General features: G+C 40.8%; 1 protein-coding gene across 3 annotated transcripts in view; it reads left to right on the plus strand.

Annotated features, from left to right (window-relative positions):
- Window positions 1-16955, plus strand: part of LOC127577625 (tryptophan 5-hydroxylase 1) — a 68630-nt gene extending 51675 nt beyond the window's left edge. For 2 of the 3 annotated variants that reach the window (XM_052028933.1, XM_052028932.1), the window contains 8 exons: window positions 2330-2430; window positions 3845-3912; window positions 6691-6887; window positions 9533-9668; window positions 11104-11230; window positions 11327-11422; window positions 11937-12070; window positions 13547-16937. In XM_052028933.1, the coding sequence (XP_051884893.1) occupies window positions 2330-2430; window positions 3845-3912; window positions 6691-6887; window positions 9533-9668; window positions 11104-11230; window positions 11327-11422; window positions 11937-12070; window positions 13547-13721 (1034 nt within the window). In that variant the 3' untranslated portion in view covers window positions 13722-16937. Of the gene's footprint in view, window positions 1-2329; window positions 2431-3844; window positions 3913-6690; window positions 6888-9532; window positions 9669-11103; window positions 11231-11326; window positions 11423-11936; window positions 12071-13546 lie in introns of all 3 variants that reach the window. The other variant, XM_052028931.1, reaches the window with a different exon arrangement.
- The last annotated feature ends 10101 nt before the right edge of the window (window positions 16956-27056 follow it).

A 27056-nucleotide genomic window follows, 5' to 3' on the forward strand; every position in this document is an offset into this window, starting at 1 on the left:
TCGACACAACTTTGTGGGCCGAAGGGCATGTATTGTGCTGTAGATTTTCTATGTTTCTATCTCTGAAGATCAGAAACAGTTGAAATTGAGTTAAATAATTAAAACATTAAAAAAAAATTAAATTGCTGTTAATTAATTAAAATATAATGCATGGTGAAATTTTTAAAAAATTAAAAAGTCCTTGATAAACCAACTTTTTTAATGAGGTTTGGTGACCACATTCAAGTGAATGCAGCTGCTCTAAAGTTGTTAAATATGTCTGGTATAAAGCTGAGGGGTATCAGCTTATCTGGCTCTTGACTTCAGTAATTTACAAAGCACCCCTGAATTCAGTGGTGAGAACACAAGTGGAGCAAGAGGTCAGACATGCCAGCATCTGACCTCTATCGTGTTCTGTACTAATGTGCTGCAGTGTGTATGCATGGAAGTCTCGAACGCACTGTTGTAAGTAGTGTAGTTTGCCATGCGGTTCTCCGTGCAACTGCTATGGATATATTGCCCTTTATGTTGCAAGTTTTAGGCATATATCATATAATTATAAATTATAAGTTTAAAAAAATGCATTTCAAATTTAAATATTGCAGCAAAGTTTCTATGTGAAATTATGAATGTTAAGTATTACTGAAAAAATGTGTTGAATAATTTAAAAGTAGCATAGCATATATTAAAATGTCCAGAAGTGCTTAAACATTTAATATCAGACATAACAATTGGTAAAGCGAAAGATAAAGTAATTGGGCCTTTTGGAGATGGAATTGTCATGGATGTCAGAGTTTGTAACGGTAATTAATGTAGAGGGGGGAGATAATGAAAGGTTCTTCCATTGAGAATAGGGAATAAATAAGGAAAATTAAGACACCTGTAAGAGTGGAGAAGGCAATCATGTTATCAGATTGGTGGCAGATGCAGAGGGTGGTTAAGTGAGGTAATGAAAGGATTTAAAGATGAAGATGAGTATTTTGAAGTCAATACAATGAAGAAAGGGGGAAAAATAAGGATTCATACAGGATGAGGGTTAATCTAGGTGGTGAATATCTGGAAGGAGCTGCCAGAGGAGGTGGTGGAGGCAGATACAATTAGAAAATTTAAAAGGGGTTTGGATGGGTACTTGGATGGGAAAGGCACAGAGGGATATGGGCCTAATGTGGGCAAATGGGATTAGGGTAGATGGGCATCATGGTTGAGGTGGGCCAAAAGGGCCTGTTTCTGAATGATTCAATGTCTTTCCTTGTATAAGTACAGAATATTACTTGTCTTTACTCTGCTTGTCTCTACTTAAGTACATATTATTACTCATTTCTTATATCTTCATCGGTCTCTATGGAAATGAATGTTATTTATCTGCAATATGTAGTTTCTCTTTATGGATGTAGAATAAAAGTGTTGCTAATATATGCTTTTTTCTTTACAAATCAATATTAGCCATTAGTAATGTATACTTTTCTTTGTAGATATAGAATCTTAATGGCTTTGTTTGTCTTCTTATAAATGGAGAATATTAGTTTGTAATTTTTGCCTTTGTGTTTCCATATGTGATGTATTGTCTACCTGCATTGTGTATTTTTTATGATTTTCTATATAATATTACAATTTTCATTTGTTATATCTCTCTTTACATAATCATGGATGTTACCTGTCAAGATGTGTCTGTCCCAATGTAAATATGGATTGTTACCCCTCTATAATAAGCAAGTTTCTCAATATAAAAGTGGAATATTATCCTTCTGTAATCTCAGTAACTTCCATTTATAAATATTAAATATTATCCCACTAAAATCTGTATGTTTCTCTTTATAAATTTACTCATCTTTTATATGCTTGTCTACTTTTAAATTTCAATAGGTAATACTGACAGTATTCTCAGGAATGTTCTTTACACATATATAAATTATTCTGTCTGTAATGTATCTTCTGATTCAGATGTGCAATATCAGTGGGTTTACTATGTTAATTTCATTGGGGAAAATGATACATAAGTCTCATTATTTCTCTTTATATCAATATGGCATCAATGGGCTTGGTCTGGATCTGAATTTCTACAGATGTGTAAATCAATTTTAAGTTTCAATGCTGAGAAGATGTTACTTATTTTTTTACTCTATTGTGATTGTCATCTCAGCTGACAGAATATCACCTGTTTCTTTTTACAAATTAATTGCAGAAGAAGCTATAGAATCACCACCAAAACAATGAAAAGTATCCCCAAATACTTTTATTCCTGTCTTGTTATATACTGTCCTGCTGACTATCTGAGCATTTTCCTGTACTAATATTACTAATATGGAGAGTGGACTTGCTTTGTAATTTAATTATTCACCTCTCTGCACAGATATGGAATCTACTCCGTGGTTTCCAAAGAAGATCTCTGATCTAGATAAGTGTGCAAACCGGGTGCTGATGTATGGCTCTGACCTGGATGCAGATCACCCGGTATGTAAAGTCAGTTACCTCATGAATTCAGCCTCTCCCCTGCTTTCAGCTGCCTGTTTACAGTTAAGAAATAAACCACTTGTTAAATAAAGGTTTGCAGCCTTGTTATTGTACTTGAATGACCAGCCAGCCTCTTGAGAATGGATTGTCCATCTGCCTCTCCACCTGTCTCCAAAGTAGGCAGGTTTGAGGCAAGATTGGGTGGGATCATGCTCACCTGTGGCCAGTGTTTCTGTAGAGAACTTTTGGCAATGTCCTCCTTGCTGGTCACCCTGTCCCTGACTTCCGCACCTGGGCATTGAAAGGCAGAAGCCAGAGATGATTGGTGCATTTAACCTTCTGCCTCGCCGGGGGACTTGCACTGGGTCCAGTGACAGAGCACTCCCAGATGTGTTGGGGAGATGGGGGTGGATGCACCTCGAATTCATCCCTCAGTTATACCCCAACGATGGCTGGCATGAGAAATGTGATCCCATTCATAGGATGAGGTTATTGAGTACCTTGAGTAAAATGCTAGGTGTAGATAGGTGGTTTACTTCTTTTCCTTGATGTCTAGGACTTTAAGGCATTTTCAATTAAATTTATTCTTTTATCTTAATTTTTAATTTGTTACATTACTTAGGCCCAGTTTCATATGAGAGACATATGAAAATTTAAAAATATAAATGATTCAAAGGCATTTGACAGCAGCAAACTGTCAAAAAGGCCATCAGGACTTTCCAGGGTGGGGCCCAGAACTGGGATAACTTTTATTCAGAAATTATTCTGCCCATTTACTGGGATGTGACTTTGGAGCTGCCTGTATCACAGTACTCTGTGGGATGATTTAGTGAATGGGGCAGTGCAGTTACATCAGAAGTATTATTCACTGGATTTTTTTTTTTTTGCAGTGTTTATTTTCTTTTTGCCTGATGCCCCCACTCCTTGGGAACTGTGACTTCCTGGCAGGCTCACTGTAGCTCCTAAAATGCTACTAATCATGCATGAGCTGCAACAGTGAGTGTCAGACTTGACCCAGACACCTATTGCTCGAAATCCATTTGCAGTAGAGGCAAAGTTGGGGTTGGTCACTGTGTGGAGATTGAAAGTGAGTGTACAGATTGAACTTGTTACTGGGGCACGCTGGCCCAGAGCACATCAGACCGGAGATTGACCATGTAATTAATTCATTGAATATCCTGACTATGTGAAGCACATTTAAGCACACTTTGAGGTAATATCATTTAAATATTCTTCTTATGATTACTGTCTTTCCTGAGTGCTTCATTGATTTGGAGAATCAATTATTGAACCATGAGAATAAATGGAAAAACAAGATCCCTCACTTTGAACACAATCTCACAAAGAACTGTTGCATAATGGAATGTGGGAGTGATATGGACTGATGCTCATTTATTTATTCTGGTTTCAAAAGGGATTCAAAGACAATGTCTACCGAAAAAGGAGAAAATATTTTGCTGATCTGGCCATGGACTACAAGCAGTAAGTGCATGCCAATAATCCTGACATGTGTACCCTCTCAATTGGAGGAGCATTATTTTGTTTTATCTTTATTTTATTGTATCAGCATGTCCACTTCCACTTTAGTGCATCATCTTTACTCCTGTAGACTGCAAACATCAGTCTAGAGAAGTTACTACTAGACCAGCCTGAACTTGGGGGATGTGGTGGGGTGAGTAGTGAACTTATACTTGGGATGAGAAATTTTGAATTGTGGGATTCAAACTCATTCCATTTCATGAAGCCATTGTCAGTGTTGAAACATTTACAAATCATCACAATTTTAGTGGGACAAGACAGGATCTCGCCCAAGTAAACTGGAGTCAGAAGTTGAAGGGTAAACTGTAAAGTGGGCTGCCTTTAAGGAAGAGAAGTTTCATTGCTAGACCTGGTTTGAGGGAATGGTGTGTGTCAAATGGACCAAGTTGTGGTGGGGGGGGGGGGGGGGAAACGTTCAAGAGATAGTGATCATTACATCATAAAATTTAGATTAGCTATATAAAAGGAGAAGTAATCCTAACCTGGAGGAAAGTTAATTTCAGTGAGATGCAAATGGATCCAGGTAAATTGGAAGCAAACATTGACAGGCAAAGCTGGTGCACAACAAACCTCAGAAGCAGTAAAAAAAAGATGGCTCACGTTCAGCTGAGACACGTTCCCATGAAGAGCAAAGGATGAGCAAATAAGTCTAGAGCTCCATGGATGATGAAAGAGATACAGAGGAAGATAAATGGGAAAAAAAGCATGCTGCTTATGACAGAGAACCAGGTTTATTACATATGCAGCAGGAGGGAAGTGAAAATTAACATAAAAAGAGACGAAGACAGCAAATGAGAAAAGATTAGCTGGCAATATAAAAGGGAATCCAAAAGTGTTCCGTGGGCATATGAATAGTAGAAGGGTATAACATGGAGGAGGGAAGCCCATTAAAGATTTTTAAAAAATGGATTGCACATTCTTTGAAGAGAATGCTGAAGGAAACTTGGTATTGGTTTATTATTGTCACTTGTACCAAGGTACAGTGAAAAGCTTGTCTTACAAACCAATCGTACAGGTCAATTCATTACACAGTACAATTACATTGGGTCAGTACAGAGTGCATTGATGTAGTACAGGTAAAAACAATAACAGTACAGAGTAAAGTGTCACAGCTACAGTGAAAGTGCAGTGCAATAAGGTGCAAGGTCACAACAAGGTAGATCGTGAGGTCATAGTCCATCTCATTGTATAAGGGAACCGTTCAATAGTCTTATCACAGTGGGGTAAAAGCTGTCCTTAAGTCCGGTGGTACGTGCCCTCAGGGTCCTGTATCTCTACCCGATGGAAGAGGAGAGAATGTCCCAGGTGGGTGGGGTCTTTGATTATGCTGGCTGCTTCACCGAGATGACGAGCGGTAAAGACAGAGTTCAAGGAGGGGAGGCTGGTGTCCGTGATGCGCTCGGCTGTGTCCACAACTCCGCAGCTTCTTGTGGTCCTGGGCAGAGCAGTTGCCGTACCAAGCCGTGATACATCCAGATAGGATGCTTTCTATGGTGCATCGGTAAAAGTTGGTGAGAGTCAAAGGGGACAAACCAAATTTCTTTAGCCTCCTGAGGAAGTAGAGGCACTGGTGAGATTTCTTGGCCGTGGCATCTGTTGAGAATAATCGTGCTGGAGGTATTGCTGCCTATCCTCACTGATTGCGGTCTGTTTGTTAGAAAGTTAAGGATCCAGTTACAGAGAAATTTACTGGAAGTATATAAAATGATGAGGGATCTGGGCAGTGTGCATAATGAGAGGCTATTCACTTTAATGGAGGAGTCAAGAATTAGAGGTCACAGTTATAAAACAAGAGGGAACAGAATTAATAGTGACATGAGTAATAAATCTTCAATGCAGCATTTTTTTGGGAATCTGAAATTCATTGCCTCTACCTGAGTTGGAAGCAGGTTTCATTGTGGTCTTCAGGAAGGAAATAGATGAATATGAGGAAAAATTTGCAAGGAGAGGGAGCCAGGATTGGAACTAGTGAGTTGCTCTGACAGAGTGCTGGTGCAGGCATGACAGGATGACTGGTCTCCTGTGCTGTAACCATTCTGTCATGCTGTGAAAACTATTTATATTGTGTAAATTTCCATCTCCATTGTTAGCCATAGCACTACTTTGAAACAGAGTAAACTCCGTTCTAACTTGATGAGAACCCAAAGCTGCTACATTGAGGTTAAGATGGCTTCTGTTCACCCATCTTCTTGCCTTTCATTGATCTACAATGGGTCATTACTAACACATCAAATCAAATTTTTTTCAGATCCATCTATGGCCTCATTCCTCACCATCTCTGTAAGCTCCACCAACCACACAACTTTCCAAGGTATCTGTGCTCCACCAGTTCTGCCCACTTGAGGTTCCTTAGTTTGCTCCAACACTGACCACTGGATCATCAGTTGTCAAAGCCTAAGATCTGAAATTCACTCACTAGATCTCTCCATCGCTTTCTATCTTTCCCCTTTACGATATTCCGTAAAACTTAGCTTTTTGATCAAGCTTTTGGTCACCTACCGTAATGTTTTCTTAAGCATGGAAGAGGCTTTCCAAGGCAGGCTGTTGTTGATGAGAAATATAAAAAATAAATGGAAAAGCAATATCCCTCACTTTGAACACAATCTCACAAAGAACTACTGCATAATGGGATGTGGGAGTGATATGGACTGATATGTTGTGGTAACTCCTCACAGCTGTTATGTAAGGCCATCCAAAATTAATTGTGACATTCCTTCTCAGTGGCGATCCCATTCCACGGATAGAATTTACGGAGGAAGAAGTAAAGACCTGGGGTACTGTTTTCCGAGAGTTGACCAAGCTGTATCCAACCCATGCCTGCAGAGAATATTTGAAGAATCTGCCTCTACTAACAAAATATTGTGGCTACAGAGAGGACAACATCCCTCAGTTGGAAGACGTCTCCAAGTTTCTAAAGGGTGAGTTGCAGAAATCCTAATACTGTCAGAAATCATTACTCTGATTTTACTTTCCGATGAGATAATTGTTGCATCATTATACAATTGGTAAAGCATCCATTTACTCCCATGGTGCCAGTAGGTAATAATCAATAAGCACATGGTATAGCACTCTGAAATTACCTGTTGTATATTTTACCCTTGCTTTGTGGGTTGATGCCTTGCATTACACTTTGTGGTTGTAAGTTGTATGTTCCCTGGTTTGGTGCAATGAATCACATTCTAATTTATTCTGATCTTATCTGATGTCATGAGTCTCTTCCAGGTTTGGTGTTAAAACAGGTTACATTTTAAAGTCTGTGTTAGATATTTCCTCAGCTTCAGAATCATTTACAATCAGGACCTTTCCTACAGTGTGAAATGTCTAATCCTTTCATGATAATGACCTAGAGAGTTATGGTTCTGTGAAATGGATGCAGTCATGCCCAGTGCATTCTTCTAAAATTCAACATTAACACTTTGGAGAGACGAGGCCAAATATAAACAAATGAGTTAATTAAATAAACCAAACAGTAAGTGGACTAACAGAACGGCTCAACTTCATTCTGTAAGGAAAAAAAATCATGATGTACCTGTTAGTGGAACCTTTCTGGCAAATGGTTCCATTAACTTCATGAATTCCTTGAAGAATTCTTGTAGGCTTACAAGTCACGACTTCCTTCTGTGAGCACACTGCACCCCAGGAGCCCATTCAACACACACAATTCTGTTGACTCCATAGCCCATGAATTAAATGGTGTCTGAAAGGGCCAATTAACAGTGCAGTTTGTGACTAGTTAACAAATGTTTTGCTTGAGGTCCTGCCACTCAGAATTCAGCACACGAAGTCTGAAGATCTGCCTGACACTCTGAAAGGCTTTTTAGAAGCACATTCTGCTCCTGCGCAGTCCAGGGAGAGAAGTTATGGTCCATGTTGGCATTGGAGGGAATAGGTTGTGAGTGAAGAGGCCAGGGGATGGTGGGGATGATAGTCCAGGAGGATAGGGCAGAGCCTTTGGTGGGTGGGGAGGGTGTGATTACAATGATCAGCCCCTGAATTGGTAGGAGTGTCAGGGTGAGGGTCAGGTTGAGCAGTTGGTAAAGTGGTTGGAGTGAGGGTCAGGCTGGCAATTAGTGAGGAGGTCAGGGTGAAGGTTAGCTGACGAAGAGTCAGTGGGGAATGAATACAGATTGATAGTCAGGAAAGTTGGTCAGACAACTGATTGATGTTTGGTCGGGGTAATCCCACAATGTATTGGTGACAAGGAGGGCAGTATAGGGCAGAGTTTGCAAGGTGGAGTTGGAATTGTGAGAGGGGTTGGTGGAGACTTGGGGGATAGCCATCGTGACAAATAAATATATTATTGAAAAACGGATTGATTCCCAAGCACTGGGTCAGATCCATTTAATTAATGCTAAAGCAGGCCCACAGTGTTTCTGTGTGAGTGGTTCATGCCAACATCAGGTCAAATATGCATGAACCAGATCCAGAGTCCCAGATGAACATCACTCTGCATGTCCAGAGACTAATGGGTCAGTTTGTCAAATGCATGGAGGAAATGATTTTGAGTCATGTTGTGCACAATAACATGGGACCACATGATCCAGTTTCTCGGCACAGAGGTTCTGTTGTGGCACATCGCCAACATACACCACACTGGAAATTCCAACATGCAAGATATAAATGCAAAGAAATAATATTGCAGTTAAAAGGAACACCAACCACGTCTCTTTTGGAGTGATCAGCTTTAAGTATCCTAATATAGCGAGGTGTATTATTCAGAGAGAGATCGGTAGTAATTCAGCAGGACAATAGCTGGAATGAGGGTGTTTATTTATGAGTGTATTTTGCAATAAATGTGTTACATTCTCAAAAGTATCAATTAATCCCAAATTAATTACCTTCTCTGTGAAATCCATGCATTCCACCTGTTGTGGAAAATAGCAATTAATGGGGTGATAACCAGAAATGATTATTTACAGGAACAGTTTTGAGAATATAGCTACCAAGGGTTTGGAATCCTTTAAGATATTTAAAGGATGAGAAGCTGATTTGCTTATGTAATGTTATTATGTGATATGAAGAAAGCACAAGGAACTGCAAGTAAAAGAGATAAAGATTTGTATGACGAGCAAGTGGCTGGGTGCCTTGACTGAGTACTGAATGGAATGGTCTTGATAGGACAAGTTATGCTTTTTCAATCTAGACTTTATAGTGTTCTTCCATTTTTAAAGTGATGAATGGTTGACAAATTTGTTCCAGAAATATTGTTCATATTGCTTGGGCTCAAGTATTAGGAACATGAGGAATTAGCTGGTGAAGAAGGAAGTTAGATACACTTTTTGTTTTGTGGAGTGAAATCATTTAGAAAGGTTACTCGAGAGAAAGTAAATGCATCTTTGCAGGTAAAAGGGGGGCTGGGAGAGATGGTGTCAGATTAGGTTAATCAACTCAAAAGGGATAAGCTTGTTGGTCCCAATCTTTCCTGTTGGGTGCCTAGAATTGTCATTTGCTTATGGCATATTAACAGAGTAATCTTGTGTTAATATCTATTCTTGACACTTGTTTGTTACTCAGTTTATTTCCTTCACTCTTACCATGTTAACTCTTTGATCATGTCTTTTAGAACGGACAGGGTTCACTATCCGACCAGTGGCTGGATACCTGTCTCCCCGGGATTTCCTGGCTGGTCTGGCTTTCCGAGTCTTTCATTGTACTCAATATGTGAGACACAGTTCAGACCCTCTCTACACACCTGAACCGTGAGTGTTTCATTGGCATGATATTGAACAATGGGTAAAACAAACGAGGCCAGCAGGACAGTGTGATATGGAACATAAGGAACAACATATTTGTTTAATTTAGTTAAAGTCAGAGATCACTGCTGAAAATTAAAGGACTCTTTAATATCTCTGCCAAGATTTAAGAATGAGCCCTAACACACAGGTGCGGTTAATAATAGAGCCGAAGTGACAACTGTTTCTAATTTCATGACTAGAGGATGTGTAATGGAGGCTCAGTAAGAACTTAAAATTCACGTGGCAAACCTAATACTCAATTCATTATTAATGGTGTTGGCAATATAAAATTTGTATTCTAATGCCCTTCTTGCATTATGTTGCTAACATGGCCTTGGGTAAACAGAATTAAAAATCAAATGTATTGAATGAGTTCCAATGTAAGTATTGAGGTAATTTTCTCAGTATTCTTAATGAGGATGGGTTTAAAATACTGATTAAGATTTAAACTAAGGGTAGGAGTGAGATAAGATGAATAGTAAGGGGCAGGAATTACAGTAGATTTTAGGTCAGGAGATAAGGTTGAATATTGGGAAATGAAGAAGCTAATAGAGAACAATAGACTGTAGGGAAGACTACAGCATTGGATTTAAGGTAGGATTTAAAATAAGATATATGATGGGATGCAATGTAAAACAGGATGTAGGATAATATTGAAAGTTTCTATAGGGTATGATGCATTGTACCTTTTGGCAATGGTATTGGTTATGGTATTGCTAAGAAGCAGGTGAAGATAAAGAGAGGAGAGATAGAGTATTATAGGCATTAGGGCGGAGGGAGAATTTTGTTTGTTTAATCTCAAAAACATGCTGTTTAAAAATATTTTACGAGTATGTGTAAAATGATACATTTAAAAGATAATTGAAATAAAACCAGATATTCATATTTATCATTAGTTATATTGTTTGTAAATGAATAGATGACCATAGAGACAAATCTGTATCTCCCATGAAACAAAGTTGCCACCTTGCAGACCAACCACATTGTACAATTTAAACATTACATAATACTCAATTAGTGTAGATGGCAAAAAGGCTGGTATGGATGTGATGGACCGAAGGGCCCATTTGTGTGCTATACAACACTATGACTGTGACAAATCTACAGCTTCACAGGCTGACTTAAACCTGTCGCAATAAAGAAGTCGACTCCAACAGCTTCTTCCGTGACAATATATTTTTATAAATATTGCAATGTGTTTTGATCCTCAAAGTACAGTGATATTCAGGTTTATTCCATTCATTGCAATGCAGCTGTCCAAATTAAGTCTTTAATTGTATCTTAATTGTTACTTGTACAGTATATTTTGCTCATCCCCTGCATAACACCATAGTTTCAGCAAGTTACAGCAACTTTTTTTGTTCACTCAGTGGAAAGATTTGTATATTTTTTCTTTCAGTGACACATGCCATGAGCTGATGGGACATGTTCCTCTTCTGGCTGAGCCGAGTTTTGCCCAGTTTTCCCAGGAGATTGGCTTGGCTTCTCTGGGAGCCTCTGATGAAGCAGTGCAGAAACTAGCCACAGTAAGTTACAGTAACATTGTGAATATGTTTGAAACTGCAGTGAAATGATAGAAGTGCTTAATTGAATTTTAATTATGCTTTTCACTGTCTATTTAGTGTTACTTTTTTACCGTGGAGTTTGGACTGTGTAAACAAGATGGCCTGCTGAGAGTCTATGGAGCTGGATTGCTGTCATCTGTCAGTGAGCTGAAGGTTAGTATTATTCTCTGTAGACTGGGATCAGTACAATTAGCATTTGAGGGTGATAGAAGAATCTCCAAGAAATTACTTTTCCAGTATTGCTGTTTTCCTTCACACTATGTTTTGTCTGGAGTTACTCAGTGTATGAGGACATTATCATCTGCATCTTCTCTTATCTCTAACCTTCAACCCTTGCTCTCACCATTGCAATTATTCTGCTCCATTTCTGTTTCTATATAAAAAAAACTAATAGGTGTTCCTTTTTCTTCCTAAGCTCCAGTTGCAAAGTTCCTAGATTCTGCTTCTTATTTACCAAGAACTGTGAAACTCTTCACCACTTTTGGCCTCCTGCCCCTGACATCATCAAAATCTTGCATCTGAATTGACCTCGTATTTATTCTCAATGGTGATCTGCATTTTGTTTTTCTTTTTACCATTCTTTTACATGTCTCCCGAGCAGGAGTACTGATGCTGAAAATCTCATTTTTTGGAAGACCACTGATCTGTGCTTTTTGTAACGTTATAGTACTCGCTCTCGGGAAATGCCAAGGTGAAGCCTTTCGACCCAAAGGTCACTTGCAAGCAGGAGTGTCTCATCACCACATTTCAAGATGTCTATTTTGTTTCAGAAAGTTTTGAAGAAGCAAAAGAAAAGATGAGGTGAGTTGGCAGATAAGAGTAGAGTGAGGACAATGTGGTGAATTAAATATGGGACTTAGTATTTAAGGAAGTTTGCAGACGATACAAAAATTGACTGTGTGGTTGAGAGGGAGGAGGAAAGGTTCAGACTGCTGGAGGTTATCAATGGTTTGTTCAAATGTGCATCAAATTAGTAAATTGAATTCAGTGCAGGGAATTGTGAGGTAATGCATTTGGTTGGGTGGGGGAGGCAACAAGCTAGGGGAATATTCAATAATGGGACGATACTGGGAGGTGTGGAGAAACAGGGAGATAGTTCTGTAAAGGTAGCAGGACAAGTTAGTAAGGTGGTTAAAAAGTCTGCATGGATGCATTCCTTAATAGCTGAGTTGCAGTCTGTAGCAGCAGGGAGGTTATTTTAAAACTGTATAAACACCAGTTAGGCTACAGCTTGACTTCTACACATAGTTGTGTTCACCATATTACAAGACAGATGTGGGTGTACAGAAAAGGGTGTGGAGAAGATTGGGAAAGATGTTGGCAGGACTAGAAAATTTTAGTTCTGAAGAAGGATTGGATAGGCTGTGATTATTTTCTTTGGAATAGAGGTTGAAGGGTGAATATGAGTGGCCTAGATAGAGGTAGTACAATCATTTCTCTTAGCAGAAGGGTCAAAAGTGTGTGTGTGTGTGTGTGTGTGTGTGTGTGTGTGTGTGTGTGTGTGTGTGTGTGTGTGTGTGTGTGTGTGTGTGTGTGTGGCACAGAATAGATTTAAAGTAATTGGTAAAAAAAAAGAGGAGAGAGAAGAAAAGAGAATTCACCCAGAGGCTGGTAGGGATCTGGAACTCACTTCCTTACATGGCAGTAGAAGCAGAAACCCTCATCACGTTTTAAAAAGTACTTGAAGACCTGTGACCTTCAGGGCTACAGACCTCGTCGGTAAAGTGGGATTAGACTGAGTTGTTCTTTTTAAATTGGAACAGGCATAATGGTCTCCTTCCGTAACATAAAATTTCTGTGATTCATGGCAAAACTGTCTCTGGTTAAGAAATGGAAAAGGAAAGTCCAATTGTGGATTCTGATCCCTGTCCTCCCACAGATGCACATGAGCGTTTGTTGAAATTCATTCTCCTTTTTCTGTTCACTTCTCTGGAACAGATGTAAGCTTTCTGCTACCTTGTTCAAATGGTTACTACTCATGTGAACCTATATGGTCAATCCACCACAGGCTATTTTGGCCATGATGTATCATGAGTTATCTGGCTTGTTCTCAACTACTATCCAAAGTGATGGTTCAACAAGGATGAGTTAATGGCTAATGATTGGGTCTGGGCTGTTAGCAACTATATTTTTATAGTCCAGGAACACAGAAGGCTAACTTGACATAGACCAGGATTGGATTCTGGGATCTTTTAGCATGGCTAGCTTAGGAAGTGATCTGCCTCTATATTTGCACAGAAACCACTTTAATGTAATTTATCAACTTTGTTCTTGAAGGGAATTTGCAAAGACCATCAAGCGCCCATTCAGTGTGAGATACAATCCCTACACTCAGACTGTCGAAGTTCTGAAAGATACCAAGAGCATCACAAATGTCGTGAAGGAACTTCGCCAGGAGCTCGATATTGTTTCTGATGCTCTCAGCAGGATGAACAAGCAGTTCGGCATCTGAGATCTTACCCCTGCACCCTTGTCCCCATAAACAGCCCCACAAATCCACCGCTCTTCTAAACTAGGTTATTACTGCTTTGGTGTGAATAGATGAATTACCAGACAAAACATTAACCTGCAAAAATAGTCATTGAAAGCATGCCTTGGTTTGGAAACTATCCATTTTGCAACAGCAAGCAGATATCTTTGTACAACTGTTTGAGTCTTCAGCACATATCCACTGCTTTCTGTTCAAATTATCATCTGTAAGAAACCTCTCAGTGCTCAGCTCTGTACTGATCCTGAATCATGTCATCTAGTTCTGGTTATATCAGATATTGTAGCTAGGTTTGGGTGGTTCTTTTCCAATTTCTATCAAGATTCTAAGGCAACCAAATTTCACAAAGAGCAGACCATCGGTCTCAATCATCGACTTTGTTGGATGACAAAGTACATTATGCAGAGTCTTTCACATCAAGAGGAATCGTACATGGGCAGCAGGTTCCTCATGTTCCCATTACCTGTAATTAAAAATGTAATTTAAAAGGCCACCTTACTGATGGATCTTATTTGATGTGACCTGTGCTGAGCCCTGCTCTGGCTCTGCAGCTGGGGCACACAGCTCCCAGTGAGCACAAGGCCTCAATTCCATGGCCATCCATTGCTTGTGCAATCAAAGATCTGTTTCACTGTTTTTAAGTGGCCATGACAATCATTTAAAATCAATTGAGTTTTTATTTAAATATTATTTAACAAAATTGGAAAACTTCATTTTGAATGCATTGAGCTATTAATTAAAATATAGATGTAGAGAAATAATTCATTTATCTTTATAGTTAAGTTTGGGGATCTCATTCAAATGAAGGGGGCTGCACTGAAGGCACGAGCTAAGGTAGTTATATGGCACATTTGGGACATTACAGTACTTTCTGGACTCATCTGACATCCAGCACACCTGCACTTCCACACTGCAGTGCCCAAGTACAGAAGTCTACAACATGATGATATGTACATTGCAGCTAGCCATGGTTTCTGTATGGAACCATTGACTTAACTAACAGCCCAATCTGACCATGACAACCAAGCCTATGGAATGTTTTTTATGGGATGACAGTTCCATGAATGGAACAGGTAAAACTTGTGGTCCAAGGAAATAAATTCCCAATTAGCATCATTGCTCAACTTCTAATATTTGGGTCTATGGCTGACACAGGATGTTCTTGTTGATATAAATAACTCATTAACTTGTTTTTGAGGTAAGAATCCTGATTCCTGCTTTAATAGGCTAAATAGGTGAACTGATAGAGCAGCTAATGAGTGAAAGAGATAGCAAAGAATCTTCTCAATGCAAAGGAATCATTTGCAGAAAATCAGGATTTTCTGCTTCTGCCTCAGTAACATCAACCAAGTAGAAATTCTGACTTTTGTAAGGATGCACCCCTAGCCCTTCGTACAACCCACCCCTGACACCCACCAAACCCCATCAGTCAATGTAAAGGGATCAGTGTCAGTTAGAATTTTTCAGCTCCTTTGTGCCTCCAGGTAATGTTCCTGATGTGAGGCTGTAGACTGATTGATTTGGTTACCCACCTTTCCAATCCCTCACCCATTACCCATGGGGGAATGCTAAATGCTAGAATCATAATTAGCATTTCTCTTACCAAATGATGCTGCAGGCAGGTGAGGAGTATGTTGTCTTATGTATAATTGAGTTTTGGTCAGGTCAATCATAAATATGATTATGTCCTTTCTGGAGAAGGTACTGCTTGAACAGAGTGGTGGATTGAAAATCTAATGTAGAATGCAAAGGTGGTGCATGAAAAAATCCTTCAACGTTGGCCCAGGAAGCTTAGAATATTGAAAGAGGTTTGATGGCTGAGTCTCCTGACATTGTTACAACACTGATCTGACAGTAATTTTCAACAGGCTGCATATTTGCTGATGGTTGACAATACAGAATATAATCCAGCAACTGTATTAGACATTAAGATCACACTATGGTGAGCCTGTTACCTAATTTGATCTGCCATTATGGTTGTACACGCTGGTCCTGTGTAGTAGTGTGACAATCCACACTACCTGTATTAGCCAAGTTCCTTGCTGTGAAGATATGTACCAACAATGCTGAATGGGTTTTGCAGGTTAATATTGTGAATACCCCATTTGCTAGAATCATGTCCAAAACCCTGCTGCTTTTGCCATTGTTGTCATTTCTGGAGATTTGCAAGTTACTGTGAGATTGATATCCATGTTCCCCAATTGTCTGCAGTAGTATTTGTACATCAGTCATTGCGCATGTTCATATTCACAATAACCAGTGACACTTTTGCTTAGGGAAATCACAGCCATAAGTAATTGAACCTTTCAGCTTGTGTGCATCACGTTGAGAGACAGCTCTGGTGACTCATGGGTAGTTTTTCCACCTCATATCCATTTGCACTTAGATGAAGGGTCTGAGTGTTAGCTGTCTGATAGGCAGGGGAAATGTAGGCTGTGTTACACCTTTGGATTATTGCAGAGTTACTCTGGCCAGAAAATACATACATGTGGACAGTGTTTGAGGACTGATTCAACAACCAAAGAGCGAGTTACATACTGCCGAGCTGGTAGAGTTTGTTTTAGCCGTCATATTTTATGAAGGGACATTGTCCCAACCAGAGACTTGCTTGATGGCTATGGAGCACACAATGACCTGTGCTGATAGTGATGAGTTTGGGGTCTCTGATTCTTGCACAATGATTTCCTGGTTATGGGCATAGCACTTGGAAATCACCAGGTGGAGGCTGGGTCATCCCTACAAGGGAAACAACAACACAATAAATTGAGTTGCACCTGTGTTCTTTTGCTTACTGGATGAAAGCTGGGGTAATCATGCTTTTCGACAACACTCCACTGCCTTCTTTTGCTGGACAGCATCAAAGGAGGCTCCTTGTTTGGTTAACTTTCACCAGAGGAAATACCTTTGAATGAAAGCCTAAGTGGAAGTAGAGCAGGCTGCAAACAAGTACAGCTGTTGTAATCTAGCATTATGCAATGAATTTGGGACTAATTGTATGCATTGAAATGAAATTGGGAGAAACCATTCCCTTCAGTGTATGTGTAATTAATATTAATCACCTATAAGTGAATTAGCAGTCATGGTCTTCAACTGTGTGACTCTTGCTGAATTCTAGTATTTTAAATGTGCTTGTCCTTGTGCCAAACTACATATCCAATGCGCTTGTACTTCACAAATAAAGGACAGCTTTACCCAATCAAACCAGTGTGCAATGCTTACTGAGCCAAATTTTCAGTTGTATTATGAAGTTTCATTTCCATTGTCCAGAGCAGGTAATGAATTGAATTAGTTGGTACAACAGGAATTATATTCATTTAGTGCATATTATTAATAATTGCTTAATCATTATACCTTAATACATTTTGATGGGTGTCAGACACCATGTTTCTGCATACAGTTCCAGTATCAACTAGCAAATGTATTATCAATATTCTGCTCCATCTACATACATATAATAGATGGGGATGGGATGGAGGTGGAGTGGATTAGCTTCATTTAGAGATGCTCTTTGCCTATTCAATTCTTAATGTCACCCCAATACCAGAGTCCCTGAAGCATTGTCAAAAATATTTTTTTTAAACCCAAGTGGATGGCTACTACAGGCTCAATCTTCCCAATTTATCATACTAGAAACACCTTCAGTTAAATATGTTACACTTAACCCCTTATTAATTTTATAAACTAGATTTGTAGTTTCAATCCAAATTTTATCATTTATCATGCTGGATTTTCCATTGAGAAAGAAAATAGCGTATGACATATCAGTTAAAGATTCAGTGTACTTCTGGTGGTAAGCTGTTCCAGTTGCTTTACAGAGTTCATTTGGTTCATAGGAAGCAGGATCCTAGCTATGGAAGCATACTTTCACATTGGGCTAGAGAGGAAGTATCTGGAAGCTTGAAATGTAGTGGTCAATTTTCATCCCTTGGAATATGTTGGCCACTAATTCATGACTCAAACATGAATATTTTCCTTGTGCTTAGAATTTTCCATATTACAAGTTCCAATTACTCCACATTTTCATATGGCTCCAACTGAATACTGCTCCCTTACCTGGACAAGGTATTTTATCTCCTCACTTTATGATGAAAAATGCCCAAGGTTAAAATTTACAATTCATTACATTCAAACAGATTCTCAGCATCTCAACTGTTGTTCTCCAGACCTCCCACAGTATTTCTTTACATTGACATTCCACAATCTTTTAGAAACCTCAACTAATCAGCACATCTGAATTCATTTGGCTCATCCCCTAATCTCTTTAATCCTTATGGTGTCCTGTATGGGCAATTGAATTCCACAATTAATTGCTCATTTGTGCAATAAATAATTGCTCCAACCATGTAAATATGGCATAAAAATGATCCATTCAAAGGAAATGAGAAACAATACTCAGGGTCTGAATTTTTTTTTTTTTTGCAGAGTGCAAAACTGGCACTGTTCTGATGAATTTGGTTTGTAAATTCTAAAGTATCCAGTAAATTTTGGCATTCTTTCAGAATTGGCTGTTGGCAGAAGATGAGCCCATTTCTTAAGAAGTGTATATGTTTACATCATGAAAGTCAAACCTGTGGGTCAAAGAAACTTAGTCTTTGTAGCACAATTGCATGTCAAGTTATAGTTGTGGACAAAGTAAAATTCATGCATGATCTGTCAAACCAGCAATTTGCACTGACAGGTCCTGAATGACTAAATGTTTGCCTGAAGCAATCAGAAAACAGAAGTTTGTACTGCATTTCCTCCCATATTTCCAGCAGCTGGGGGTGGGGGGGGGGGGGGGGGGTGGAGGAGAGAGTCCTGACTGTGCAGTTAACACCATCATTTTCACAGGTGTCCAAATTACAGATACAAGGAAGGGAGGGGAGGAAAAATAATTGAGACATGTACATCAAGGCTAGATCAGACAATCAAATGGAAGGTCTTGACAAAAATGTTACTTTCAAGAATGTGATAGATGACAGTAACAACTTCTGCAATAAAAGTTCAATTTAATAACCTATTTCAGGGCAGACTGACCACCAAATAACCCATTGTCCATGAAAATCAAAGAACATACCTTGAAAACTATTTCATCATAGTATACACACACCCCCTTACAAACAGCTTCTCCAACTGGAAGATTGCAGCCCCATTTCACTTAGGCTGGATCTGAGGAGGGAAGGCCTGGGTGAGTGTTGCACTGGGGGCATTGAGAAGCATGCTGCTTACTTCATCAGCTCCACCAAGAACTTTAAACTTGTTGCTACTACAACCAATGAGTCCTCAATTTCAATGGGGAGCACTCACTACCAATGACCTGCCTCCACACGTTTTAAGTCCTGACTTTGTAGAGCCCATCCCTCCAGCTCTGCACTTACTAGGAAGATTTACAGACCCCATTCCCTCATGTTGACTATTTTTCTTGTTCCTACCTCCCATCATGTTGAGCAGGTTGCCTGTTTCCATCAGTGCTGTTTTTGCCCCTTTAAAAAGGCCAGATCACTGCCTCACTTCCACTACTTTCTGCTCCTTCCTCCCATCTGAAAACCATTGAGAAAGTATTGGGTTCTAGTATCTGGCTCTTCCAAATAAACCCACCATCAACACCCCATCCAACACCCAAACATACTTGATATAATGCAGGCTGGACTTGAATAACCCCCACCCAACTTCCAGAGCAACAATCTGACCTGCAGTATACAGCTGTCAGCATTAGGGTTTAATAGAAAGTGGACACTGCTCCATCTCACTTCAGGCAGCAAAATGGTATCACAGTTACTTTAGGCCCTCAAGTCCTCACTGGATAAATAATTCATTCTGCAGCATATTAGAATAAGTACATGCACTTATTGCTGATCAAACCAAAGGGTTAGTCTATGGCTGATTAGATTCAATAAATAATAAAATCTCAACTAAAATCCCAGTCTTTGATTTAACCACTGGAATAAACTTTTGTCCTAGTTACAGAGCTCTGGTGATGGACATGAGCTCCATCTTGTGACATGTTTAGGATATTTTCACTCCTATAGCAGATTAAATCCAGTTCCTTTTGTTCAGTGTTTTCTGGAAGGAGTCTATTTGTCTTTGTATGTACAAGGAGGTATGTGGTGTCCAGCAATCCTGTTAAAAAGTCAGTTACATTTCAAAGGAAAGGTTTTCCTGGATTTGAAACTTTCATTGATCCAAAATGAAAACAGAAGACATTGGACATTCTCAACAGTTCAGGTAGTATTTATGGAGAGAAGTTTTGCTTTTAAATTTCTTTAGTTAACCCAATTGCTTTTAAGTGATAGGAACACTCCATACAAAAGATGCATTTCACTGCGTTTTGATGTACCTGTGACTAATAACGATATCTCATCTCAACCAATTAAGCCTCCTTTGGTCTTAGAGGCATGTCAGCTCTGCCTCCAATGCTGACACTTTTGTTTCTGAATTAGTAAATAATGTGTTCAAGTCCCACTTGAAGGGCTTGAACATAGAAGTCTAGTGCAGTTCTAACAAGGTCCAGCATTGTCAGAGGTGTTGACTTTGGGAGGGAACACAAGAAATAGGAACAGGAGTAAACCATCCAACTCTGCCATTCATCAGGATTATGGCTGATTTTCCACCTCACTGCCACTCTCCAGCAATATCCCCACCACCTTTGATCTTCTGTCCAGAAACCTACTGACCAGCATTTTAAATGAGCAATGACTCAATGGGCCAAATGGCCTACTTCTGCTCCCTTGTCTTGTGATCTTGTGACTGAGCATCCACAGCCCTCTGGGGTAATGAATTCCAAAGTTTCACCACCCTCCAACTCAAGAAACATCTTAGTGCTAAATGACCTACCCCTTATTCTGAAATCTCTTCCCTGGTTCTAGGCTCCCCAGCCAGAGCAAACCTCTTCCCTCATGTAACCCATCAACCCCTATGAGATTGTGTATGTTTCAATGGCATCTCCTTTCATTTCACTAAACAGAAAATGCAGTCCAGTCGACTCACTCGCTCCTCATGGGGCAAACCTGCCATTCCTGGAACCAGTCATTGAATATTTGCTGCACTCCCTCAATGGCAGGTGCAGTCTTTCTTAGGTAGGGAGACTAAAACTAAAACATAGTTCTTCAGGTGCAGTATCATCAAGACCCTCAAACATTGAAATAAGGCTTCATTACTCCTGTATTCAAATCTTCTTGTAATAAAGGCCAACACATCATTTGCTACATCTGTTTGCTGGCCTTCTGCAACCTATATACAAGCAGACCTAGTCCCTTTCAAACATCTCTCACTATCTAAATATTCTGCTTTTATTATGCACGCAGAAGTGGATAACTTTACATTTTTCCATTTTGCCCTGTTCTCCACTCATTCACTTGTCCATATTCCATGGAAATGTCTTTACATCCAATGTCACCTAGTTTAGTATCATCAGCAACCTTGGAGATATGACATTTGATCCCCATCAGCTAAATTGTTAATCTAAATTGTGAATAGACGGGTCCAAGCTCAGAATCCATCTTTGTGTGTTTCTCACCAGTCTACCCTCATATTCATAGGGATTTTAAATTGAGATTCCATTTACTCTTTCTGGAATATGTACAAAATCCTGTAGCATTACTGCAATGAAGAGCACTAGAGTTATCCTTGATACGCTGGCCAACATATATCCCTCAGCAAACAACATAGAACACTACAGCACAGGCCCGGCCCTTTGGCCCACAATGTTGTGCTGACATTTTATCCTGCTCCAAGATCTATCTAACCCTTCCCTCCCACATAGGCCCCTATTTCTCTATCATTCATGTGTCTATCCAAGAGTCTCTTCAATGTCCCTAATGTATCTGCCCCCAACCTCTGCAGGCAGTGCGTTCCATGCACCCACCACTAAGAAACTTACCCCTGACATTCCCCTTATACCTTCCTCCAATCACCTTAAAATGATGTTCCCTCATGTTAACCATTGTCGCCCTGGGGAAAAGTTTGACTGTCCACTCAATCTATGCCTCTTATCATCTTGTCCACCTTTATAAGTCACCTCTCATCCTCCTCCTCTCCAAAGAGAAGCCCTAGCTCAATCTATCCTCATATCCTCCTCTGCACCCTCTAAAGCTTCCACATCCTTCCTATAATGTGACCAGAACTGAACACAATACTCCAAGTGTGGTCTAACCAGAGTTCTATAGAGCTGCAACATCACCTCACAGCTCTTGAACTCAATACCCCGACTAATGAAGGCCAACACTCCATATGCCTTCTTAATAACCCTACCGACCACCGTGGCAACCTTATGGAGGTGGACCCCAAGATTCCTGTTCCTCCACACTGCTAATAGTCCTGCCATCAACCTCATATTCAGCCTTTGAATTCGATCTCCCAAAGTGCATCACTTCACACTTTTCTGGGTTGAACTCCATCTGCCACTTCTCAGCCCAGCTCTGCATTCTATCTATATCCTGTTGTAATCTACAGCAACCTTCTACACTGTCCACAACACCACCAACCTTGGTATCATCAGCAAACTTACTAACCCACCCTTCCAATCCTCATCCAAGTCATTTATTTAATATTGATGTTGAGATATATATCTCAAAGAGCTGGGGTCCCAAAACAGATCCCTGTGAAACATCACTGGTCACTGACCTCCAGGCAGAATACACTCCATCTACCACCATTCTGTCTTCTATGGGTGAGCCAATTCTGAATCCACACAGCCAACTTTCCCTGAATCCCATGCCTCCTGACTATCTGAATAAGCCTTCCATGAGGAACCTTACCAACTGCCTTACTAAAATCCATGTACACCACATCTATTGCTCTACCTTCATCAATGTGCTTTGTCACATCCTCAAAGAATTCAATCAGGCTCATGAGGCACAACCTGCCCCTCACAAAGTCATGCTGACTGTCCCTAATCAGCCTATGCTTCTTTAAATGCCCAGAAATCCTGTAAGAATCTTCTCCAGTAATTTGCCCATCACTGAAGTAAGACTCACTGGTCTGCAATTCCCAGGCTTTTCCCTACTCCCTTTAAGGAACATTTGCCACCCTCCAATCATCTGATACTTCTCCTGTGGCCAGTGAGGACGCAAAGATAGTTTCCAAAGGCGCAGTAATCTCCTCCGTCACTTCCTGTAATAACCTTGGATATATCCCAACCAGCCCTGGTGACTTATCTATCCTAGTGTTTTTCCATTAGTTCCAGCACATCCTCTTCCCTCACATCAACATGCCCTAGTGTATTAGTCTGTCGTATGCGTACCTCAAACAGCAAAATCTCTGGTGAATACTGAAGCAAAGTGTTCATTAAGGACCTTCCCCACCTCTTCCAACTCCAGACACGTTTCCTCTTTCATCCTTGATCGGTCCTACCCTCACTCTAGTCACCCTCTTATTCTTCACGTGTAGAACACCTTGGGGGGTTTTCCTTGATCCTACTTGCCAAGGACTTCTCATGCCCTCTTCTATCTCTAAATCTATTCTTAAGCTCCCTCCTGACTACTCTGCAACTCTCTGGAGCCCCATCTGATCCATGCTTTCTAAACCTCAGGTAAGCTTTTCTTCCTCTTGAGAAGATACTCTACATTTCTTGTCAACCACAGTTCCTTCACTCTACCATCCTTACCCTGCCTCAATGGGAGAAACCTATCCAGAACCCCATGCAAGTACTCCCTAAACAACCTCCACATTTCCACTGTGCACTTCCCCAAGAACATCTGTTCCCAATTTATGATCCCAAGTTCCTGCCTAATAGCATCATAATTCAGCACACCCCCCCACCCCCAAGTTAAATACCTCCCCATATCATCTGCTCCTATCCCGCTCCAAGCTTATGGTAAAGGTCAAGGACTTATGGTCACTATCTACAAAATGCTCTCCCACCAAGAGATCTGAAACCTGATCAGCCTCATTGCTTAGTACCAGGTCCAGAATAGCCTCTCCACAAACTGTGTCAGGAATCCTTCCTGTACACACTGAACAAACTCCATCCCATCTATCCCCTTCACACTAAAGGGGTGCCAATCAATGTTAGGGAAGTTGAAATCACCCAGTTATTCTTACACCTCTCCAAAATCTGCCTCCCAATCTGCTGCTCCCAATCTCAGTGTCTCTGCTGCTACTGGGGGGGGGTCTGTAGAATACTCCCAATAGAGTGATCACTCCCTCCTGTTTCTGACTTCCACCCACACTGACTCAGTAGATGATCCCTCCAGGACATCCTCCCTTTCTACAGCTGTGACACTGTCCCTGATCAGCAAAGCCACTCCCCCACCTCTTTTACCTCCGTCCCTGTCCCTTTTAAAACATCTAAACCCCGGAATATCCAGCAGCCATTCCTGCCCTTGCGACAGCCATGTCTCTGTAATGGCCACCACGTCAGTTCCACGTACCCACCCACGCTCCAAGTTCATCAGCCTTGCTCCTGATACTTCTCACATTAAAGTAGACACACTTCAGCCCATCCAACTGACTGCAAGTTTGCCCTTTCAACTGCCTATCCTTCCTCACAGTCTTTCTACACTCTGCATCTACTTGTACACTGAATGAACCAACCTCTGACCTATCACTCTGGTTCCCATCCCCCTGCCAAACTAGTTTAAACCCTCCCCAACAGTTCTAGCAAACTTGGCCACAAGAATATTGGTCCCCCTCCAGTTCAGGTGAAACCCATCCCTTTTGTACAGGTCACACCTTCCCCAGAAGAGATCCTAATGATCAACAAATCTGAAACCCTGCCCCCACATCAATTTCTCAGCCACGCATTTATCTGCCAAATCATCCCATTCTTACCCTCACTGGCATGTGGCACAGACAGCAATCCAGACATTACTACCCTTGTGCTCCTGCTTTTCAGCTTCCTACCTGGCTCCCTACATTCCCTCTTCAGGATCTCATCTCTGTTCTTACCCATGTCATTGGTACCAACATGTACCACGACCTCTGGCTGTTCACCCTCCCCCTTTAGAATGCTGTGGACCCAATCAGAGACATCCCTAACACCTCAGAAACAACATACCATCTGGGAGTCTTTCACACCCACAGAATCTCCTATCACTACTACCCTCCTCTTCCCCCCCTTCTGCACCACACGACCAGGCACAGTGCCAGACACCTGGTCACTGCAGCTTTCCCCTGGTTGGTAATTCCTCCCCCAACAGTATCCAAAGCAGTATACCTGTTATTGAGGGGGACAGCCATGGGGGTACTCTGTACTACTTGCCTATTCTCTGTCCTGACAGTCACCCAGCTACCTGCCTCCTGCAGCTTCAGAGTGACTGCCTCCCTGTAGCTCTCATCTACGTACTCCTCAGTATCCCATAGGAGCCAAAGATCATCCAGCTGCAGCTCCAGTTCCCTAACATAGTCTGTAAGGAGCCACAGCTGGATGCACCTCATGCAGATGTAGTTATCAGGGAGACTGGAGGTCTCCCAGAACTCCCACATTTCACAAGCTGAACACACCACTGACCCTAGAGCCATTCTCACTACTCTGCACTAAAGGGAACACCAAATCAAAGAAAGAAACTTACCTTCATCTCTTCTCCCTGAAACCTCTTGAACCAAAGCCTCAGCTCCCCACTCTAACACTGATCCACTCACACAATGGATGCTCCCCTTACACTTGCCTTACCTTATTTGCTGCTGTTAATAAGCCAATCAGCAGGTAACAATTTGCAAATGTGCCTCATTTAGACTCTTGCAAGGTGAATTTCACCAGCTCAGGCACAGAGACTCACCTCTTTTCAAAGATCCTGCTCCAAATCTAGCTCCAACTCCCGACTCTGCAAGGTGAAACTCACAAGTTTCAACTCACAACACTGAAACAACTTTTCTGGTCATTATAACCCTGCTATGTGCTGGACCTTGCTGTATGAAAGTTAACCAGGAATGTTGCAGATGCACAACAGGTTGGATAACATCTGTCAAAAAAAAAGAGGGGCAAATGTCATTTCAGTGATGAAGCTGGGAGTTCCTAATTTGTTATAATGTGATTTTTTAGAATGCTTCTATCCTGGATTCATTCCAGGCACTGAAAGAAACTTGGTGAAATGGAATTTGAATCCTGCTTGTCTTAACTCATGTTCTTGTGAGAAAGTGCATTTAATTTCCACTGCACCCAACTGCTTATCAGACATTAGCACTTACCCATTGAAGCATACACTTATAGCAGAACTTGCACAGCAACAGGTGCCTGGTACTGCCTGCGTCACACCTGCACATTGGAAGTGTTCAAACTAGGGAGTTGATGAGGACAATCCTGTTGCAGGGCTTACTTGATAATGATGTGTTAACGAAGCAAAGGAAACCTGGTGTATAGCGGCATGAAGAATTACTACCCCAATCACCTGACTTTGTCTGCACTACTTAATCAGATGATCAGTAATTTGTAGACTTGTTAGTGATTTAGTTCAGTTTGTTTGTGAAAATTGCATTTCATGGTTGAAGTGAGGAGGTAAAATTGGTTGCCTCTACAGAGCATACCTGTAGTTGAGCTTGGCATCTCCAGTTACCAGTCCCTTTTTGTTGACACGCTTCCGTTCTCTGGCCGTTCTTCAACTGGGTGTCTACTGTGATACGGAACAGGAGACATTCCACTGAGCAGGCAGGAAAGGAAGAAGGTATCTGATCAGGAGGGTGTTTAGCTAAAACCTTCAGATGACACCTACCTTCGGAGGGGGTTACAGAGATGACCCACAAGATGCAGTTGCAGAACTGCACCTGGGCCCTTCTACCTGTGGCCCTATGTTATTTCTTGTCAGGGTCATTCCCATGTGATGCTGGATACCTAGCCTGTATCTTTGTTCCAGTCCTACCGAAGTCCTGTCCCTGACATTTTCTGCAGTACATTCATAAGTTTATCAGAACGTCTTCCTGCTTATACCTACAGTGAAATATTTCATTAACATTTCTGCTGGTTTTCAACCTTTCCTCCTTTTCCCAAGCATCATCTCCCTTTTCTTTCCTTGACTTCTCTATCTTTCTTTCAGGGAAAGGTTGTGACCAGTGTACACCAACATCAACAGCTATCGGGTCTACACATCTTTCCACCACCCCTCCATTCCCTTCTCCTGGTTTCACCATTTCTGTTGCATTGTGTTTATGTAACCACCCAAAGGACCAGTTGGGAAATAACCAGTGAGCAAGCCTAACACATAATGCTCAGTGATAGACTTTTACTGATATCTTTGTAACGGCAAATCCAGTATACAACTAACCTAGGTCTCAGCTTAGACTTCTCTATGTTCACATGGTCAAGCATCTTTTTTGGATATAATAATACTAGATTCAGCTCATGGAACACCATCTTCCAGTGAGACGTCATCTCCGATCCTCCAAATG

This window comes from Pristis pectinata, chromosome 14, assembly GCF_009764475.1.
Source record: "Pristis pectinata isolate sPriPec2 chromosome 14, sPriPec2.1.pri, whole genome shotgun sequence".
Classification (NCBI taxonomy): domain Eukaryota; kingdom Metazoa; phylum Chordata; class Chondrichthyes; order Rhinopristiformes; family Pristidae; genus Pristis; species Pristis pectinata.